At 42.9% G+C, this 23,370-nt stretch overlaps 1 protein-coding gene across 1 annotated transcript; it reads right to left on the bottom strand.

Moving 5' to 3' along the window:
• Nucleotides 1–3,507: 3,507 nt before the first annotated feature.
• Nucleotides 3,508–10,071, bottom strand: LOC136445201 (thrombospondin-2-like). Its single transcript, XM_066443068.1, has 7 exons — nucleotides 10,011–10,071; nucleotides 9,172–9,238; nucleotides 8,408–8,474; nucleotides 6,735–6,868; nucleotides 6,097–6,131; nucleotides 5,325–5,483; nucleotides 3,508–3,716 (listed from the first exon to the last, which is right to left on the bottom strand). Exons 1-7 carry the CDS (start codon nucleotides 10,069–10,071, stop codon nucleotides 3,541–3,543), a joined length of 699 nt encoding a protein of 232 aa, XP_066299165.1. The 3' UTR covers nucleotides 3,508–3,540.
• Between the last annotated feature and the right edge of the window lie 13,299 nt (nucleotides 10,072–23,370).

Raw genomic sequence — 23,370 nt, forward strand, 5'->3', positions numbered from 1 at the left:
GTACACCATAAAGAACAACGCATAACGTATGAAATGTATTTGCCCGATCAAACAACAACATACATTAGCTAACTAACCATATCTAGATGAATACATTATGCTGATAACTACCATAGCAGTCACCGTTGCACCGATAAGTTAAGTAATTCACACACCTTATGGTATAAAATTGGATATGTTCCTTGACAATCCGACAGAAACACTGTTTCATTTGTTCAACGTATTATCGTTATACTAAATGCGACTGAAATTATGATGCATAGCCCTTCAGAAACTGGCAGTATACAGGAAATGTATCACCATTGGTAAAACACAAAGAAAACATCATTTATAACCCAATATCTCATTGCTTTGTTGGCAAAATCTCTTAAATATTGTAATTCTTGCTTTTACATGGTCACAGTTTCAAGTTCAAGGTCAAGTAAGCCTTACAACTTTTAACCCCTTTGCGAGCCTTCCGCAATTCCACCATTCCCGAAAAGAGCGAAATTTCGCAATTTGACGGTCTCCTTTACCACTTTTCTAGATACGGCCGGGAGCGGTACTGCAGATTAGGCTCTAATAGGGTATATATTCCCATCATATAAAATGTGAAGATATTCAAGGCATTAGACTTAAAGCCAGTGAACACTCTGCCAGCAGGTCTGGAAGACTTCACATGCATTAATAATGAATTCTAAGACTTTCTAAGCCATGCATTGGCATAGAACGAATCAATTTTAAAGTCCCGGGGTGGAGCTCATGTCACTCCCGTCGAAGCGCCACCTACATTCATGTACACATCACGTCTTGTCCGTAATTAGTAATTTAAGCATTATGTAGTCTTCATTCACTTTCCTTTGAAGATTTTGACATTTTACTGAACTTTTCGCGTACATATATATTAAAGATCTCGACACCAGACAATGAAATGAATAACAAGGACTTACATGCGAACTATAGGCATGTTACATGAACTGGTTTACTGAATACACATTACTGTATTCCTTACAACATTATGTTGCCTGAAATCACCTCTTTATAACAGAGAAAAGGACGTAGATCCTTCAAAGTAAGTTTAATCTACGATTCCAGACTGCTACAAATTTGTACAGCCTTTTCAGTGAACCTGTCTATGCAGCAAAACGGTTATTTTATAGGTATGCCATTGTTATATCGTTTTGTAATCCAGTATCCAGAAATTGATGAATTTGAGCATCAAAAAGGTCAATGTCCTCAAGGGAAAGCAAATGATGTCCGCAGATATTCTAGAATTACTAATTACGGACAAGACTTGATGTATACATGAATATAGGCGGCGCTTCGACGGATGTGACATGAGCAACAACCCAGCACCTCAAAATCGATCATTTCCATGGGAACGCGTGTTTTGAAAAGTCTTACAGGTCATCTCTAATGTATGTGAAGCCTTCAAGACCTGTTTGTTAGAGTGCTTACTGGATTTCAGCCTACTGTTTTGCATATTTTTGCATTTTGCAAGATTGGAGTGTATACCCTATTTGAGCCTAACCCGCAGTACCGCTTCCGGCCGTAGCGGGAAAAGCAACAAAGGAGACCGCCAAATTGCCAAATTTCGCTGATTTCGGGAATGGGGAAATTGAGAAAGACTCCAAAAGGGGTTTAAAATGTTATGGCTCAATTGAACTTGGTTTTGAAAATACGACCATTTAAACCAAGAACTGCGATATCTAAGCTATAAGTAAGACATTTCGCCAAATATGCGAAGGGGCGTTATGTTATAATTGATATGTTTTCTTCGCAATTTATCAACGGAAGTGGTAAAGCGTTCATTGCAGTAAATTGCCACTTTCTGAAGGGCTCAAAATCAAAAGTTGAAGAATATTTTTGTGAAACAAGAGGACGTTGAACAAATGCAAAGATTTATGTTTGAATAAATCCAATTTTCCTTTCAGAAATGCTGTAAGGTGTGTGGATCACCTGCCGGTGCAATATAACCTTGGGCGCCTGGGGAAGCCACTTAATGGGCTGAGTTTTTCTTACACAGTCTTCTTGAATGTTATTAGGCAATTTTCATTCGATTATATGGATGGCATCCGCACATTGTTCGGTATTTCATACTCTTGTGTGTTCAGTGATTTGTTCAACTTTCCTGACCACTTAGATTTAATGAAGGCAAAATAATACACGTTTCAATCGCACTTTATGAAAAAACAAGATTTTGAAAAAATGCAACGATTATTTTGTTTATTCGTCTATAATACATCCAATATTCCAATCAAAAATCTATAAGGTGTATGCAGTAATTAACGATGCAATATAACCTTGGGCGCTGGGAAGAGCCGCCTGATGGCCTCAATTTTTGGCAAGGTCAAAAACCCTTTGGTAATTCCATTCGTAAATGGATAAGACTACCGTGTAAAATAATCTATTCTAATTTAGATCTTGCGATTTCTACTCTCGACTAAGAAAGGCTCTTGTTCTTAACCTTGAGGCTTATTCGGATTACCTTAATCCTCGAATCAATTATGAAGAAACCGTTCTAATTATGTGATTTCTAACGTTGAGACATGCTTTTCTAGAGGGGATAGAATGAATGGTTGAATGTGGAGCTTTCGGTCACTTTTGTCACATTTCAATTTCATCAAAGTTCCATACATTGCTTTATAATCGGTGCACAAATCATTTCCTGTCGCTTAAGATAAGTACAATAGGCTTTGCTATCACACACAAACATACACAATAGCCAATACGCTGGAAATATGTTAACATTCCATTTATTTGAAAGTAACGGTACAATATACAATGTAGACAGTACCTCCGTGAAATGGTGATCTAGTAACTACAGACGTTACAGTGCTAATTCTCTAGCTCTATTCACTTACAAAGAACAGGGTCAAGCCACAACAATTCCATACCTTGGGACTTAGATTTCCCTAATTCATTTTTTCAGATCAGCAAAATTCCTATTGATGTACTTTTCAATGGGTCTTGATATGTGAATTATGTACAACATTTTTATACTTGAGTCATACATTTAGCATTACCGAAGACAACAATACTTACACAAGAAAATGTACATTTTTGCATAAATGGCAGTAGGATTTTTCCTTCTTGGGTAAACAAACTTTTAATGTTCTGAGGATCTTATTTGTATATCTAATAACTAAAAAAAACTTTATAATGCTTTAGATGCCTTAGAGAAAAATGATGTCATTTTCATATTTGTGACATTGAGGTTACATCATCATACATAAATCGTGCAATTTAGAACATATGTTACCTTTCTTGTTTATAGATTGTAGTAAGGCAACCTATTTCAAGCACAAGACATAATTACAAAATCGCTACTAACGATATTTCTCCTGGCATACACTAGCCTCTACCAGGCTCCAGAGGCGGCTGGAAAGAGTAGAAATTGGCCAGGTAAACAGACAACATGTTCTAACAGGTTAACTGTCTATTTGGCCAGTTTCTTCTCTTTTCAACGCCTCTAGCTCTGGAGCCTGGTAGAAGCTTTGGCCAATTTCTGCTCTTTCCAGTCGTCTCTGGAGCCTGGTAGGGGTTAAGCTCTATTCCCAATCAACACGGGTCCCTGAAGCATGGCCTTGACTGCACGGCGTCGCCTCCGCACGGCAGCCCGCGGTTGGCCGGTGGGGGACGGTTGCAGACCCGCTGACGCTCACGGGTCCCGGCCCCTCTGCACGGCTCAGTGGAACATGGGCCCCATGAGCCCCACGCACCCCACGCACCGTCAACTGGAAAAACAGCGACAACTACAGTTATGCTTACATGAATATAGAGACAAATAGTTGTAGAAAAGTAAAACGAAATCCATATAAATAAGCTCATGAGTTGATATTTAGTTGCAGAATCATGCAACGATCAGTGAATTGTACGGTACACAGTCACACAAATTCCGACCGACAGACATGGATTGTACAATTCTGCATCATCTATGAAACCCACGACGCTACTTGTTACTTCATCCATACTTACTATATGTTTCCTTTATGTATGGCTGCAGGGCATATTGAAAACCGCACTAGTGGCGATATGTTGTTCCACTTCCTGTGGACTAGACTCCTACTGTAGTAGCCTGTGTGGCCCAAGGGCCATAGAAACGGAGATGGGCACCGCCCCTACATCTACACATCGAAAGGGTTGGGAAGGACCTTAACTAGTTATCACGTGTCATTACCTTCGCCGAGAAGGTTATGCAGAGGGTAGCGTTTGTGTGTGTGTTTGTTTGTTTGTGTGTTTGTAACGTACAGCATAACTCGAGAAGGCTTGGGTGGATTGTCTTGATATTTGGTAGGTAGGTAGGTCTTGATGAGACTAGGGAATGATTAGATTTTGGGTCCCCTAGCGGCTTGTTACGGTACTGCAGCGGAACTTCCTGTTTTGATATCTCGTGTTCTGGACATGCTATGAAACTGATTTTTGAGTGGTAGATAGCTCTTTGGGTAGAGAGTAAGTGGTACGGGTTTGGGCCCCCTAGCGGCTTTTTTGGAACTGCAGGAGCAGGTTTTGGTTCAGACTTTGAAAGGGAATAACTCAATAAGGGCTTGATGGATGGTCATGAATTTTGGTAAGTAGATAGCTTGAGTGATGATGTACATGATTAGATACTTATTATGTAAATCATTATCAAATTTGCATAATTAATGAGGAAAGTTTATACAGCCGCCAAATTCTATGGTAGGACTCTCAAACATGTGACAAATGTAACTGAAAAAGAGAGAAATATTAATAGATATCAATTATGCAAATGAAGACCTCATTTGCATAATTAATGAGAAAATACTATAACTCAAGATGGGCTAGATGGATGTTAATGATTTTTGGTATGTAGATAGCTTACGTGATGCTTTGTCTGATTGGACGATAATTATGCCAATCAGATTCTAATTTGCATAATTAATGAGACAATTTTAAAAACCCGCTGTGTTCCATGATCTGATTATTGAAATATGTGACATTTTTTACTGAGGAATTTTGATAGATAAAAAATATGCAAATGTAGGCCTAATTTGCATAATTAATGAGAAACTACTATAGTTCCATACAGGTAAATGATGCCAATTTCAAACTTGTGTCATTTGGAAGTTATGTGAATGTGAACATCGTTGAATCAAATTATGCTAATAAGGACCTCATTTGCATAATTCATGTTAAAAGTTACTTTGTTAGCATAACCTTCTTTGTTAAGCTCATGCTTTTGTTTTTTGGGTGAAGAAGATCAACTGGTATGATTTATAATTGATGAGAAACACTCCTGATACGTCAGTCAAAAAGGTTAAAATCATTTGGCGAAGGTATGAGGTCGTGGAACTCTAGTTGTAAATGAATATGGTATACCGTACCTTGACAGTGCACCATGACGTCCATGCTGTGATCACAGTTGGCTGTTTCCCGCCACCCCTGGTGCGGACAGCTCACAAGGGAGGTCTCCGCACCGGCACACGTCACACCAGAGAGCACGATGGGAACGTCGTCTTCCGCTGACGTCATCACTGTATAACCTGGGAGGTTCAACAAGATTACGTCTTTACAGAATTTCTGTCTATCTTGGCCAATAACATAATCATTATGATATATTTCCATGCAAAAAAGAAACCATAAAATAACGATTAAAGAGTAACGTAATCATGTAACTGTATAGTAGACATACAACATCTGATTGTGTATTCTATCAATAGATCTTAGAATCTACCTGTGTAGATTGTACTAGGTTAATGTAACTAGCCGGTAGTCTTGTACAACGCTTCGTGAAAAGGAAAGTATTAATTCATACGTTCAAAATGCCACACTTACAATTATATGCAGTTACTATACACATGAACAGACGCCAAATCACCAATCAGTTTGTACCGAATACATATCATGTAACTCCCGTGTAGGGCTCGTTCACACTTGTGCGAATAGTTAAGTCCGAATGAGTATTTTTGGTTCGGTTCGATAACCAGGCTGTACAACGGTGGGTCAAATTAGAAAACAACTTTTCCCCGCAAACTTTTACTCAAACCCAACAAATGTTAATCCATAGCCCATACGGACATGAATATACGGACAAGTATGAACGGGTGCTTATTCTTAATGATACAGCTTCGGTTGTAACGATATCAATGATCTTACCAGACATGTACATGGCTGGCTCATAGCTGCCGTATCTGTAAAATAATTATATTATATATTAACGTTATATGATCACTATTCATCAGTATCATAAATGATATCAAATTCAATCGAAGCCGATTCTTTTATGTATGACACTAGATTCCACCTAGACGTGTTCCTTTTCTCTAGAAATACAGATTACTGTTATATCACCAGAGGACAGGTCTGTAGGTACTGGTCTGAATGATTAATGTACAACGTAAAGATTTGCTCTGCTTAAATGTGTCGCCTGTTGGTTCTTAGAGACGACTCCTAGTGTGCCAAACTGTTATGACCAGTAATAATGCGCTTCCACCCAACATTGCTTCGAAATCATTACCTCCATAAGAATGGAGGTATATTTTTACTCTGGATGATGTATGGGGATATATCTCAAGAACCGCCGGATGGATTGTGATGGTATTTGGTAAGTGGGTAAATGGTGTGATCCCGACGGTGAAGATCGATATGTGGTTGACCTTGGTACTGCAGCAGCATTTTTTGTTGTATCTTTTGTCCTGGAGGTGCTGTGGTCTTATTTGAAACGTGTTGTACTTAGTCATCAGATTTGTTTTGAAGGAAAGAAAAAGAATTCTAATCTAGATGAAGTTACTAACGAGCGAGACTGGACGCCTGAGCGGGTAGATCCGGTGTAATCGGACCGCCCGGCAAGAACATGGACGGTGACGTCACCGCCGACCTCGTTTGAAATCCTTTGGTCGTGGATAGCGGCACGACAGATACTGGAGTCCTGAAGGAATAAAGGATATATCATTATAAAAAGCTTCGCAATAGAATAGAAATCATCTGATGCGCTGAATAGCAACGCGCGGCCTTTATTCATAGCCACGTATTAACAAGAGCCGACTTTTCGCTAACTGTCTGTCATCTTCATCAGGGCAATTCTGACTGGTTCTTCCTGGTTCTGACTGGCTTTATAAGCAGCTTCAGTGCACAGTGAACCAGTCAGAGTCACCCTGACGAAGATGACAGACGGCTATCTGGTAAGATACGCGGTTGTGAATAACGAACTTTGCTATTCAGTCATTCACCAACCTGACGAAATGATTCACGGACATCTGATACACTATTTATGACATTAGAATCAATATTTGTGACGTGTATATTCGTTAGAAGTAGCTCATCTGGTAGCAGCCTCACAGCACCCTCGTTAAATCAGGACCCCAATCGCTCCACGTTACATCGCGAAAGGGGCCCTGAAAAAAGGGGCCCTGAAAAAAATCCCTCCACATATGGTTATGACGACGTTGCCACCAAAACAGCTTCAGCCAATCAGAGGAGTTTGCTTCCTCTCATCGGAAGCTAACGCGCAAAGAACGCTGGGAAGCTATCAACCAATCAGGTTACGTGTTACGGCTAGCTCATTAATTATTCATGGTCTACAACTGCCGTTTGTCCCAAATAAGGTCAGGTCATCAATTATTCATGAGCAAGTCTCGTCGACTGTAACGTGGAGCGATATGGGGTCCTGGTTTAACGAGGGTGCCTCACAGATCAGCTCCTGGTTCTAGTTAGTTGGTAACTGTGAGGCCCCGGTTCGAATCCGGGGAAAGACATCCTGGTTGGAGCTGCATTTGTCTTTCGGAATGAACGTAACATGGGAGTCCCGTGATCGAGGAGGTCCTCGAACACGTTTAAAGGCACTATAACAACATCATTACTCAGATGGGTACCTACTGGTTGAACTTCGGATGAATATATAAGGACGCAGATTGTCATGCATATGCATGTACAAATAACAATATAGTAGTTACTGTAGGTTTCATTCGAATTAGTAATGTAGTAATTATAATTGTTGAAAAATAGACCTAGATTGTAACTTATGTAATCTGTAGATTGTCATAAATTGTCACTAATGGAATTGTTGTGCAGTAAAATCATACATTTATCAATTCATTTATCAACAAATACAAGTGTATGTCCTATATATAGTGCCATGTACTGTTTAACACACAGGGCATTCCATGTATGTTAATGCCATGGAACATACATGGCATCAGTATAAACTGCAGTTAGAACATCTCTACTTTTCTCTCGTAGTATTCATCTAGTCTCTACCGGTACCAGACTAACTACGCCGGCTATAGGGAGAATATTTGCCAGGGTTTCACTTGCAGGCTCCGTTAGGATGGCAGATTGGACCCTCTCTCCGTAGCCGACTTCCTAGCTTAGCATACTATTCACTCTATTTGGCCAAATTCTACTATTTTCCCAGCCATCCGCGGGGCCTGGTAGAGGCTAGTATTCATCGGTTTTAACAAGAACTTACACCGGTGTAGATGACAGTTCCCCAAACTTCGGAGGAGTCTTCAGCACACCCTGTCGGACAGCGGACACTGGAAAAACACGATTAATTCCCAATTCATATTTGATTTCATAATAACATAAACAACAGAATAGCTGAGTAAAACAGTCACGCATTTCATGTACTCAGAACAGAACAAGACTACCGTCTTCATAAAGGGGGAAGAGAGCCTTAAATGAAACTATGTACCCGCAATACTGGTCATTTGATCATTACGAGTATATGCCCTGCAATAGGTACGTCTGGGCTTGCGTGATACAGTATGTGTTTTCACTTCTGCGTTTTATTCGTTTGCTTCGTTTCCTGGTTTCGTTGTCATCTCAATGGCATTACAAAGTTATATATACAAACCATTCAAAAATTTGGCATCATACATATCCATACCTTGTACAAGTAGCGTGTAAATATTGTATAAGCTTGAGATGAAGAATGTGCAAAATACATGCAAATATTCATTCCGCCTAAAAGCTTTACATCAAGACTATCTATATCAAGATAATGTCAGAGTATCCCCCGTCATTGATAAATGCAGGGTTCGCGGAAAAGGTTGAGTTGTCTACCTGGCCTGGCTACCTTGCCAGGCTACCCTTTCTGGGCCCTATGGCTATGCAAGGGAGTTAAGGCTCAATGTACAGCCTTGGGCCCAGAAAATATGGTCTGGTAGGGTAGCCAGGCCTAGTAGACAGCCCAGCCTTTTCCGCGAACCCAATAAATGCGAGGTCCCTTACGTGAACTCGGTGTCTGTAAAGTCCCTTGCAGACGTGGAGCAGGCGATGGGTGGGCGGGAATTTCCGTCTGTGAAAAGAATCACAATATTTTTGTGTGATTTAACTTTTTACCGATCAAAACAGCTTGGCTCTCGATATTATAACTCAGCCATCACAGAAACCAACAGGTCTCACATTTAAGTGTTAGCAATATTTCCTTTACAACTTGCCCCGGGTAAGAATCCGATGCCTTTAACTGTACTGTTTGACGGTCCCCGTTGTCTTGCAGACCTTGTTTCAAACTTGAAGTCTTTGACGATATAATCTTATCATTAATAGCTAAATCTAGCTAGCTAATGGACTTAATAAAGTATCCAAGTAGATCTGTTAGAAATAGTATCTAAATGTGTTTAGAATGAAAGTAGGTTCACCAATGGTTGCCGTTTCTAACTGGAACAAAGTCCAGTGTGCGCTAGTGTACGAGGGTGAGTCAAAAAGTAATGCAAGTGGTTTTATAACAAGCTAATTTTTTTCAACGAATGAGATGAAAATTGGCACAAAGGTAAGAGCACATATCTCATTGAGACTAAAATATCTCTTATCTGATTATTTGTTGTTCGGATTTTAATGAGAGACTTGTTATAAAACCACTTGCATTACTTTTTTACTCACACTCGTATCAATGCGACCACCACCCCTACCCTACCCTGGGAGCAAGACTGAGGTATCGGGCCGTTACAGTTCCTTCGGCGGCCCAAAGCACTAAGTCCGCCGATCTAAATTAGCGCTACGGGGGAGCTCTAGAGTTATCTTACTCTCGGGCTAGAACTTCCCCGTAGCGCTAATTTAGATCGGTGGACTTAGCGCGTTGGGCCGCCGAAGGAACTGGCTAACGGCCCGATACCTCAGTCTGGCTCCCATCGTACCCCTACCCTTGCCCGCAGCAGTTCCCGTGAAGCCCATCTGGCGGCAGACCACGTCGCTGTTGACCGCGCTCCATCCCAGGTTACACACGGTCCCCCACTCTCTCTCCTGAGCGTCATAAACCTCCAGTCGGCCCTCCCCTACACTCGGGCCGTCACGCAGTCGGACACCAGCTGCAGTAAGACAGAAAATCTTCTTCTACTCTCCAAGCAGAGGATCGTGTGGCGTAACGACAGGTTGTTCGGCCTAGAACCCAGAGGTCCTCGGTTCGAATCCTGTCATGTCACCGATCTTGACTTTCCTCCACTTCAGTCAGGTGTAAAAGTGGCTATCTGACTTCGGTCGGGAAGGTTAGGCTCCAGCTTCCAATACCGTGCCAATGAGACAATGGATAGCAACCCACTCAACTGCCTCTACGGCCTCAAAAAGGCTATTGAGTACCTGTACTCTTCAAGCAGAGGTTGGCTGGGGGACCATTGTAATTACCTTCTTCTGACTCGTTCTCGAGCTTCAGACAGAATGAGCGATCGTCAAGCAAGTCAGGATAAGGTAACGATCTCCTCATCCAACCTCTACTTGGGGAGCATCATTCTTCCAGGCTAAAGAGCTAAATACAACACTATAAGGGAGAGTTGTGGTTCAAAATGTTTATAGGTAACGTAGTGTACAATGTTGTTGAGTGCTAAGGTGATTTAGATGTTATATTTATATGGTGTTTGCATTAGTTCCTCCTGATATGTCTATTTCGTGTTTGCTCACAAGACCTACATGTATTAGATCCCCAGTTAAACAGTGACTACTGGTCATAAAAGCATACATGATGTTAGAATATCAGAAAATCCTGATAGATTGTGGCTCCGCTATATTTACCACCTGGTACAAATTTATCACTTTCTGTACCTACAAAGTTAGTTGATAACCCCAGGTATACACTTACTTCGACACGGCCTGGACTGGCAGGGGAAGGTTGTGTTGGTCGGACCGGTACATCCGGGGTCTACATCCACCGTGCCTCCACGCTCACACACCCGGATGTAGTTCTGACTTCCGGGTCCGCACACCCTGTGACTGGAGCAGTTTCCCACAGGACTCCACTCAGACCAGGCTGGAAACCAACAAGGCCATAAGAGATGGCAGGCTTCACCCCCTCGCGTATGTCACAAGCACAGAGAGGCACACACACACACACACACACACACACACACACACACACACACACACACACACACACACACTCACTCACTCATTCACTCACTCACTCACTCACTCACTCACACATTCACGCACATACACTGACACACATATGTACACACACACACACATACACACACACACAAATACACACACACACAAATACACACTCGCACACACACACTCACACACAAACACACACAAATACACACACACACACTTGTACACACACACACACACACACACACAAATACACACACAAATACACACATACACACATACACACATACACATACACATACACATACACATACACATACACATACACATACACACACACTTTCTCAATGTTTAATCTCATAGAAATGGAATATATATCTTGGGGGAGTTTCATAGTTTTCCTGTGTTGATATACTGCCAAATAGATGCAAAATAGGTGCACGTGCCACCCGGACTTTTCCAGTCCCTCATCACAGATCCTGACAGGTGCTGGAACAGACGTAACAGTAGGGACTTGTTAGAGAAAAGTCCTTAATTATGTCGAGAACTGCTGTCAAAGAGATATGAGATACCACGTGCCACCGAACTTTTCCAGTACCTCGTCACAGTTAGGACCCTGACAGATGCGGGAGCAGACGTACTTCGGGGACTTGTTAGAGATTGTTACGTCGAGACTGACAATTCCACCCGCATGCACCGCATCTCCGATCCTGACGTCTTTTGATTGAAGACAATCTTACGAAACATTCGGTATCATTTTTACCGTAGCCAGTTGTCACGGAATGTAATCTAGCGGTATTAAAGTCGAAGTTTCCAGCTTCTCACCTCACATTGATAAAGCCTTCTGCCACTCACTCCTCTGAACAGAAGGGCAGGGACACATGTACAGTGTAACGCACACAGCACGACTTGTCACACGTGGCGTCGCGGTAGCGCAGTGGCAGGGTGTTTGGCCCAGAACACAGAGGTCCTGGGTTCAAAACCTGGATCCTCTTATTTGTCTCGTTGACGTTGTGCCCTTGGAAAAGGCACTTTATACGACTTTCCCCACTTCACTCAGGTGAAAATGAATACCTAGCTTCGGTTAGGGGCGTCCCTTGGATATATAGGACGTTAAACGGTGCGTGGTCCCGTGTTTGAGCCACACCTCGAGCACGTAAAAGAACCCACCAGTAGGGGTCCTTCCCGGTGTGAGTGAATCAAATATACCTGTCTGGATATGAAGCGTGTACAGAGAGGTGTACAAACCTGGTGTGTTATGCCATGATCCCACAGAAATGCTAGAAGACCTAGATGGCCCAGTCTTCAAGCCCGGCGAAAAACAGCTCGACTCGCTATGCTGTAAAGGATTCAGCACAACATTGTCTGCACACATGGGCTCAGGGGCACACTCCAGCCTGCCCCATCACGAAACAGACGAGCCCATAATAACCAGCAGTTGGTGCAGCCTGCTGACAGGACTGATTACCATAAGCCTTACGGTAAGGCATCATTCCTGCCGCGTACAGTTAGAGTACATTGAAACCGTCATATAGCGCTAATACGGCGTGTCATTTTCACCTTCTGTATACGCAAGGACAATGTGTTATTTAAAGCGTTATAGAGACGGCAGATGGAGGAATTATAATTCAGTTGATAAACGTCTACATCCGCTTGCGTTCACAAATCCCCAATCTCCACACACCCGGGAGACTAGGGTTATATATATATATATGTCAGAGTCTACTGCAGCTGCCTGACCTTAAGATGAAACGATGGAATTTTAAGCCTTTCTATTTCTGGCGGTTCAAAACGAAGACGCTGTCTACCGGCGGAGACAATTTTTAATTTCATATTCCTGTGGCGGTGGCGATGATTTCCATTTCGGCAGACAGGACCCAGTGCGGCAGGCGTCCCTTTTTATAACTTTTATAACCGCGACGCATTGCTGTTAACTGCCACACTTAGCTTGTAATCCTATGTCCCAATTGGAAAAAGGGCCCCCATTGGGTAGTTGACGGGCTGTTTGTTTTTTGCATTTACGGGCTAATTGGCCCCGTGGGACACCCTGCGGCTGCCGGGCTATGTTTGGGCCCGGCTGGGACCTTGAATTATTCTAACCCCGCCTTAGAATTAACGAGGGACCCGGTAACAAAAAACGCCGTGAGCTAATCGTGCGAACACCGGAAGGTACCCACCCGGTATCCAGCAGTCCACCGGGACAAATTTGTGACTTGGGGGCCCGGCCGGGACTACACCCCCTACGGGCATGGGCGCAATTGGGACCGTTGCATAAGCTATGTAGTACGTTTTGTGCCAAGACGGCGACTCGTACAGAATTTGTAAAAACGTGCTTGCTCAAACCTGTACCTGTGGCGTAACAAGTTATTAAGTTTGTGAAATTTGAAAAGTTATTTTTGGCACAATGGAACATGTTTTCAAACAGACGGCGGAACGCCAGAAATAACTATTCTTTGCACACCATGAAATTAGAATTAAGGGTCTCAATAATCTGTAAGATGATACTTTATTACTTCTACGTCTAACACGATCTTCCTTGCCGTCAACATCAAACAATTCTCAAATCCTACTTTATGGCTAAACATTTCAAAAATACTAAAAGCTTTCATACTAACTAATTTCTTGATATCGACCTATCAGTTTAAACGGAATGGAAAACCTTTGTTCATTTTATAACTCTTATCATATGCGTATAATTTGCTTTGGATTTATGTATTGTACTTTCGTTTGGCGGCGGCATGAAATTAATCCCATAACTTGAGTGGCGGATAGCCATTATTTCTATCTAAAAACATGAAAGAACTTAGTCTTATCCTATAGATACAATAATCGCGATACTCTGACTGTCTTTATCTTATCTATTCAAATATCCAAAGGAACAGTGGTACTAATGCGATAAGTAAGCTTACGAGAATTACCACTGGATAGAAACAGAATACAACGTAAGACGAAATATGCACAAAAATTAGATATACGCAAGAAAATAAGATCATGGCAGACAAATCGAGGAAAAAAGAGACAAAAACTGCCGACATAAAAAAGAAATCCGAGAAGGGGTACAGGAGATTGACACCTATAATTACAATGATAATGGTGATAGTAGAGCCGAAATTCTCGCTGAGATTACTTGACTAGGTCTATTCTATTCAGCACGAAGATTTCTTTGCCGGTACATTGCCTAATAAGGAAGAAAGTAGCTCACTCTCAACATTCTCAATTGGACCATGGGGTCCTTAACACGAGGTCTTCGCACCAAAATAGCATTTTGTAACATTCGGCAATATTCTGCCAAAATGCTTTGTATGCGGCAAACTGCCTAATAAGGAAGAATGTACCTCACTTGTGGACACATTCGGTAACACCAACTCAACTGGGGCCGATGTTGTCAATACCATCGAGACAACAGATTTAGTCTGTACACTTGAAAAAGCTGTAACGCGAAACCGGTCGTGGTACTAGACTGAATAAAAGTCCTACACAGGAACTACGCGGCTTCAGATGTCTTACTGAGGAACGACTGCGGTGTGAAAGATGTCGGTTAGCTTGAGGAATGAATCCCCTCTACTATATACCATCGAGACAAACTGTTTGTCTAGGCACAAAAATGATCCGTCTACTTGGTCGATGGAAAGGCTGCAAGAGAAGGGGTCAACCGAGGAGAAGGAGCAAGAGTGTACCTTCGAGGAGAGAGCAGAAGAATAGCAACACAGCTGAAAATGGGGGTCATTACAATTAACGAACTGAAAACGTTATTATCTCCATGAAAAATGGAGATATTGTTTTGGGCGTAACTGTGTGTCTGTCTCTGTGTGTGTGTGTGTGTGTGTGTGTGTGTGTTTCCGGACTATTGTAGTCAGCATAACTCAGGAACCTCTGGATGGATTACGATGATATTTGGTATGTGGACGGGTGTTGTAAAGCCAAAATTCCAGGTCGATTTTGGGCCCCCTGGTATGTGACCTTGGTACTGCAGCAGAACTTGATTCTATCTTTTGACCTGGACATGCTATGGTCTTGATTTTTTGGTGGCAGATAGCTTGTGATGTAACGAAGAAGTGGTGTAGGTTTGGGCCCCCTAGCAGCTGGAACTGCAGGGGCGTTATTGTGAAAATCTTCTAAGGAGAATAACTGAACAGAGGAACGTTGGATTTCCATGATATTTGGTATGCAGGTAGCTTGTTGAAAATGTTTGAGGGAGGAGGACCTAGGTGGTTACCGGAGTCATTACTCCTCTAACGCTTTAAGAAGAAGAAGAAGGACACATTCTCCCATGGAGTTCTTCATACAATGCCTTTCATTCCTTCCAGACTGTGTGAGGCGGGGGCGGCGTATTCAGACTCAAGTAGAAACCCCGGACCGAGTAATTTGTGGCAAATTGTAACCTTGGAAAGCAGTTTAAAAGGAACGTGAGTGGGGGGTGATAATCAATTAAATGTGTGACGTCACAAACAGTTGTTACAAAGTCTATTGCCTGGCCTCGGGTTTCACTTCAGGGAACGATACCTGTTATTTTTATGGTTGCTTGAAAGGTTTAGCTGAAGGACTCGCTGTAAGGCAAAAAGGGTAAGTGGCAGGAAATATGTACTTTCAGTTGTGATTGGAGCCTGTTGATTCGAGTTCTTTAAGTTTCCCGGAGAAGTGAGTTCCATCATAACATGAGTTCGGAGACCTCAAACCTCCATGAAATCTTCTGTTTATGCAAATGACGACCACATTTACATAATCTATGCATGGTTATGTACACCTCTAGCTACACATTCCTATGATTTACCACCCAGATGGGTTGTCGGCGTGTGGCACTTTGTAGCCTGGCTAAATAATGCTTCTTTCGGAAGTACCATAAAATAGAACTCTCAATCAAAAGCTTACCAAAATGCGCCGAAGCCCAAACCGCAGCCGTCAGACCCTAAGCTAGCCTGGTAACCATGCCATCGGGAGCTCCCCGGTATCTCGACGGCGCTGGGAGTGATGCCGCCCGCCCAGGCAGATTAGCGTGCTCGGGTGTGATTTTACGGACTTGGCTTGATTAGTTCGCTCGACATGCCAGCTAAAAAGACAGGGTGACGGGCTGACAGAAACGGATCAATGCATAGACTGGGCCCTGTCAAACACCCCTAAGCCGACCCGTATGACCAGGTTTAATCCATATCAAGGGACATTTCCAGAGTTAATGCTGCCAGCTTAGATCTACAATTAGCCTGATTAAATCGCGCTTTTAGTGGCTCGCCCAACATCCGGCACCAATATTAATAATTCTGCGAAGTTTGCGTTACACAGACTATCTTACAATTACCTCCCACGTGTTTGTCCTTAAGCCCCCGTAGGCGCAATTATAGTCTCCCAACTGTGACGCAACAGGCTAGCAACAAATTCTGACAAATTTGTCATCGATGATTACTTCATTTCAGTCATTATTCGAGCCAGGATACGCCAATCAAATTCGCAGATTCTGCCGATTGATAGCGCAGGTGTCTCCCTTATGCATTAGTATACGTACGGAACGGACACTACTGAAGCATTGCTGAAGCTAATTTATGTCCACAAGACGTCATCCCCTGCTCTGAAGTAGCGGTGACATACCGCGTTAACGTCTCGACGTGCGTTCGTGATAAGAAAGGTTCCGTTGCGCAGGTCTGTGAGACCCTCCCGGTGAGGTCCCTACAATCCCTACCGTGAGTCTACTAAAGCTCAGGCCTGTTCAAGTCAGTCAGCCTGCCAATCGAAACCAAGCCCGTAAACCATCCCCGTGTGCGCCAATCTGCCTGGGCGGACGAGCATCACTCCCCGCACCGTAGAGATACCGGGGAGATCCCGATGATATGGTTACCAGGCTACCCGTGCATTGGCTGTGTACAGAGTCTGTCGGCGACCGTTGCAGGTACTAGGTCCACGCCTTTGAACAGGTGAGTCCCAGACCTCTTTGTCTATATGCACATTGTTTATTACATGTACACTACATTAAAAGTGGGATTTACCAATGGTGGCAAATGCCAGGTAAGTCTGGTAAAATTTGGTCTTTTATATTTACAAAAATGAAAACATTATTACCAGACTTTATTGGTAAATCCCACTTTAGTGTTAGAAGAGTTAAGGACACATTCGTCGGATGTGGAAAAATTGAGGTTCATGAGTCAATGGTCATTTTTCCTTCATACGAAATATGCCGAAAATAACGCATTATTTTGGCTTTCACCTCGTAAGCAAAGAGATCCATTATTATACAATAAATCTGTCTTGCACGGTTCGCTAGTTTTATCCACTCGAACCCGTGCAACAAGTGGCGCTGTGTGAAAGCGTGATTTCATATAAACGATTCGAACGGTACACATGTCATGCAATACTGCTTTCTGCTTGTGGTGTTAACCTGTTCAGTAGGATCTTAAGCATTGTCATACGAAATAGGCAGAAAATAATATATCATTTTGACTCTCATCTCATACGCAATTCAAGATCCATTACTATAATGAATCTGTCATACACGTTTAGCTAATTTTATCCATCCAAACACACATTATATCTTCATTTGCATAATTAGTATCTATCGATATTACGTTGATGAAGGTTAGACATCCAGGTAATAAGATACGCAAAAAAAGCAGTTACCCAAGCAACCGGATATGATTTGGGAAACGGTCAGACGTTTCAAGTAACATTCAATACCTTTCCTCAGTGACTCTAAGCAAGATTTGTCGATCAGCAGATTTTCCTCTCTTTCTCAGTTACATGTGCCACATGTTTAAGAGTGCAACAAGTGGCACTATGAAAAGTGTGATTTCATATGAGCGATTAAGTACACATATCGCATGCATGCAGAGTTTCTAGACATTACAAAGTGACGAGAACCGCATGGGGATATTAGAGCAGTTTGACTTGCAACAATAAGGGCTGAAACTGTGGTGATTTATATGTGTGACATGATCGGAGCGATTCGAAGTAAAAAGCCTTCAAAGCCGGACGTAAATAGAACGTTGTCAAAATGCAACAGTTGCCTCTGTTTCCCCAAGGTATCATACCGCAGCACTATATCACCTTCAGGATACCCTCTTGTTGGATGTATTTGTATTTCAAGCTTTCAGGCCAGACATATCTTTGATACAGTGTTGCAATCGAGTGGGGCTAATAATGAATAGCAGTCTTTGATATATTTACCGATTTTCGTGGAAATGGTTGCAGCTAAAGATATATTCAAATCTGTCTGTAACATCGAGTCTTTTGAAATCTGTTGTACTTGATTTGATAAACGTGAATGACTTATTACGTAAAACATCATATCTAGAGCATTCCATTCCAAAGTGAAATTCATCTTAAATTTGTTTAGGACAAAGTGGTCACAACGTTTGGTCAGGGGGTACATTATGCTATCTGCCTGTTTCTATATTGGCTGCTGTGTACAAAGCCGCGATGCATAGAATACGAGCGATGTGGATGAATTTGTCGCTGGATGTGGCTAGGGGTTTAGTGTCGAAAGAGATCCTTCAATCACACACCGATTTGCGGGAGAGCTTGTCAGAGAGTCGCTGTTTTTCAAGATCTTGACTATCTGCCCAGACGTCTAGACGTTTCATGTTAAAGGGGCCCAAAGCAATTTCAGAACGTTTCAGATTTACGAATTCAATTTTCTAGTATTTTCTATACATAGTAACTTTAGATAACATTATCCCATTGCATATCATTGATATACAATGGGATATCAACCTTCATGGAGCAAATATGCGATGTTGTTATGTGGGGAGAACTCATGATCATAGAAAATCTAGGCGCTGATTTTTTGGTGGTCCCAAAATATAAAGAAGTCCTCGTGCGGCTTTCTATGCTCGTTTTAAACGCCCAAGGTATAAGATAATGATAGAATGTGCTATATGATCAAGTGAATGTCAATGTCATACAGATTGCCACATCAAGAATATTCCCAGTTTTAACGTTCTGAAACATCAAGAATATTCCCAGTTTAAACGTTCTGAAATCGCCCTTGGCTCCTTTAAGTATATCGTTTATCACACTATTCCCTAGCACCAATAGTAAGGTCGATAATGATAGTCTTATGATAGTTCTAGCCCCTAAGGTTGTGCAGCTGAAATAGAAGTAGATGCAGTGCCTAAAGGCTGGAAGCGTGCATTCCAAATGATTGATTTCGACCGCAATAAAGGACCTTTCGTGTGAGATCAGAGATGACACGGAGAGCTGACAAAGGGGATTCTCTTTCTTTACCAACATGCTACATGTATTTACAAAAGCAAACGTGGCAGTTCGCCCATTACCACTTCCCACAGCGCTATCTATGTAATCCAGAGCTTTCACTACAACCATGTGAGAAAGTATCATAGACCGAGGAAGATGGTTCAGTTAGCTGGTCTAAATCCGTACCACTACATCACAGTACACGTTAGCTGCAGCTCTGTAATTCGTCAACCTCATAACAGGATGTAACAAAACCAGAGTTTCAACTAGAAAGATACGCAAACCAGTAGTTCCGCTGCAGTACCAAGAAAAGCCACCAAGGAGTCCAAAATCTATACCTTTCTTTGATAGGTCAATATCTAACAATATACCAAGTTTCATAGCAATCCACAAAAAGCTACTTGAGTTATGCTGTTCAACCCAAACCAAAACCGTTACCGACGACGCTACCGAAGACATCATCTTCTTAGCGAAGGTAGTAATCGCTATCACATAAGGCCATAGCAAATGAATTTTATGGATGGCATCAGCGCGCTGATTAATTTTCGTCTGATTAAAAAAAAAAAGATTCCCCTCCGGAGATGGTCAACGTGACAAGAAAGTACCAAAATGGGAAAATCTGTCGTGTGCTAGCCTTGATAGTACTTGTAAATTACACTAGTGATGTAGCCATGACTGTAGTTGCAGAAGTGAAACTAGTTCGATATATAGTTGTAAAAGCGCACTAATTCGGTAGCCATGAGTGTAGTTGCCAACTTGGTATGTGGTACCAGTGTGCCACACTAGTGTCACTTTGTGCACTTCTTGAATACAGGAATACAAGACTTGGCTGCGATACCATGTTTTGTCGATCGTTTCAATTCTTGTTTATGGTGTCTTTTTGTTAATTCATGGATCAGCTATGTTGCGTTTTTTCAACCACTTTTTTCACCCTCTCTCATTAAATTTGGAGTCTGCAGAGGGTGTCATCCATGAAATTTGCTGCGGCGTAACGAGAGAGTGCACAACTTGAGACCAACCGACCATAAAGCGAGCACCCCCCCCCCCCAATAACCGTTATTACAGATTGAGTGATGCGTACTTTGCGGCAGTTGCCGATCGAGCCTTCTGCTTCGATTGAGTTTCGCTCAAAGATGTGATTCCAGACGGCAGACGAATTACGTAAAAAAAGTGTCTCGAATTCACGCAGAGACAGGAAATGAGATTCTGAGCGGCAGATCACTCGCACGGGCGTCCTGATGCCATCATCTGCATAACGCAACATGTAAACGATAGCTACCGCTCTAACATACAAACATGTCATTTGAACACTTGTTTTTAATTTCGAGACATTTGAAAGGATCTGTACAGTTTCTGTACTGTATTTGAGTTTGTTCCAGTTAATTTATTCGTCATTTGTTTTCTATTTCTTTTCTTCATACACTCATACAATTTGATATTATCTATCCGTATTCGGTTGCCTTAGCCTTTGTTTAATATTCTATTTATTATGAATTATTCTTTGCTGTATTTTTTTATCATTCATCCTTGGATCCGTGTAAAAAGCTGCGCATTTCTCAGTATGTTGTTTAAGTTCACATGTGTGTTGTCCTCAATGGAAGTTCCCAAGCCTTCTAGTCCCTTATGATAGATTTTAGCTCCCCATTTTCCAATTCAACACCCCCTCGTTCAGTCATTTCTCGCAAGGTTAGAAAGGGCGGCTTGGCCTTCGTCTGTCCTCTATATCTCCCGCAGCGATTTCTTCAATTTCATCTTACATTTCACATAGCCTTATTCAGTTGCGTAATGTCTGTCTGAATCCGAGATTGAGTTCGGTGGAAAATAACAAGATGGTGAACTTATACTATAGTACCGTGTGCTGACTAACCCGAGGTTTCAAGTGCATGCAAAGAAGGAAGCATTCTTTGAAATGTATAACGGCGGCAAGAAAAAAAAAGAGTACTTCGAGGAATATAATATTGATTTTAAACCTTTTTCCTTTCAGAAGGCAAAAATCGTGTACGGGAGCTTTGAAGACTTGCAAGGCTTGTTTTGTCTGACCATGGAGAAGGATGTCTTCTGCTATTTGGATGATGAATATGTGTTTGATTTCTCAAGAACTTTGGAAGAAGAAACGAATGATTCTGTAACCACGCATCGCATCACATTGGAAGTAATATGGTTTTGAGAGAGAAAGAGAGAGAGAGACGTTATTCGCCATGACACTTTATTTGCCGGACTGGTTAACTTGTGAACGTGCCTGTTACGGCGATGCTGTAGATGTCAATCATCTCCATAGCGACACTAATAAGTGACGGCCACAGAACACAACTTAACGACGCACTTGGGTTTCATTAACGCCTGGCGTCCTGATTTGCTTTCACCGCACGTACGGTAGGGAGGCCATCTTTGCAAGTAACGTATTTCTACAGAAAATGAGACTGTCGGAAGCAAGCTTTGCCTCGAGCGCCGGTAGGAATCATTTAGATTGACAGCTCACTCAAAACAACAGAAAAGATCTCCTGCGTCTGGTAGGAGAATTCTCCACTTTGCCACAGAACGACGATCGCAGCGTACCACACAGGATGGGTGCCTTAACGGTGAGGAGCGTTCTCTTTATCTTTGTCACGACGGAATGTGTTCTCCGGGACTGCGGAATGGGCAGGCTTACCGTGGCCGCCCGCGCGCTACCGACTCCGGCGGATCAGAGCGTCGCTCCACCGGTAGACGTGCCGCTCGCCACGGTCTCAACCCTGCCGCACGTCCCGATGACAGGCGCGCTGCACCCTCCGCTGGTGTACTCCCAAACCGAGAGGGCCCCTCTGTCACAGATCAACCATCCCGCCTCACAGGCGCTGTCCACCGCCGATGCCGTCAGCATCCTGTGCGTGGCCACCATCGTCCCGATCCTGGGGATAGCCTTCATTCTGTACCCGTGCTTCCGGGACGGAGTACTGGAGTGGCGGTTGAAATTGGATCAGAAGAAGAGAGGCCAACAGTCGAGAAGACAAACGGCTGATTTGGATATGCCACCAACCTGCACAGCACAAAACGTGTCCAATCCGGATATCGCCGACGTTGAGTGGGCCTTTGTCTCCCCCGGAAACCGCGAGACTTTGCTGGTGGATGTTTGGAATAACAGTTCAGACGATACAACCTTAAGAACACAGCGACGTCATCTTAAGGATGAAAAGAGCCCGTGTCCGTCCGTCCCGGTACACCCGCCAGACACGTCTATCACTGAGAGTCGTTCCGAGTTTCCAAGCCCCCTGTCGCCAGACTTTCTCTGGAGAAGCATGTTTCCTTACGCAGAGACTTTCCGTCGTCTTGAACCGCCAGAATGGAGAAGTCACCAGCCTCAGAACGACATGGCGTCTTCTGACGAACAGGAGCATGTCTTTGGATTCAGCAAGAAACAGACCGACGACGATCCTTTCAAAGGTCTCAAAAGTGATGACGTCGCACACGGAAGAGGCAAGGGAAGTGAGAAGAGACGACGTAAGTTCTACAGTGTGACGTCATCAGGAGGTAGCGGTGACGGCAGCAAAACGCCGAGCCCTGTCTGGGTCAGACGGCGGTCTGTTGTCGTCATTGAGAGCACGAAAGTTGACGCGTCATCAGAGTCCGATACCGTTGGCGACAGATCAGCTCTGCGTACGGGATGGAACTCTACCGGGTCTGGTATAGACACCTTGAAGACATTATGTCAAAGAAACAGGACTTCTTCGGCAGAGAAGAATGACCCCTGCTCCGTGACGTCATCGACTGAAAGCGTCAGCAGCGGTCACGTGATCCACGTCTGCGCAGATGTGCATGTGCATGTCAGCTCTAGTTCGTCGGGAAACAATGTGGATCGGGTCGGTTTGACAGGTTCCTCATAGCTGACAGGTTTAACAGATAGGAGATGCTGGACAAAACACCACAGAAATGTTGACAAACATTAAGTTG

The sequence above is a fragment of the Branchiostoma lanceolatum genome, chromosome 11, assembly GCF_035083965.1.
Source record: "Branchiostoma lanceolatum isolate klBraLanc5 chromosome 11, klBraLanc5.hap2, whole genome shotgun sequence".
NCBI classification, from domain to species: domain Eukaryota; kingdom Metazoa; phylum Chordata; class Leptocardii; order Amphioxiformes; family Branchiostomatidae; genus Branchiostoma; species Branchiostoma lanceolatum.

Excerpts from the sequence above, each read along its gene's own strand:
- LOC136445201 (XM_066443068.1), bottom strand. The coding sequence starts at position 10,071 with ATGGGAGCCAGACTGAGGTATCGGGCCGTTAGCCAGTTCCTTCGGCGG. Across the intron at positions 5,484-6,096 it reads GCCAGCCATGTACATGTCTG|GTTATACAGTGATGACGTCA; the intron begins GTAAGATCATTG and ends TGAACCTCCCAG. Across the intron at positions 3,717-5,324 it reads CGTCATGGTGCACTGTCAAG|TTGACGGTGCGTGGGGTGCG; the intron begins GTACGGTATACC and ends CTGTTTTTCCAG.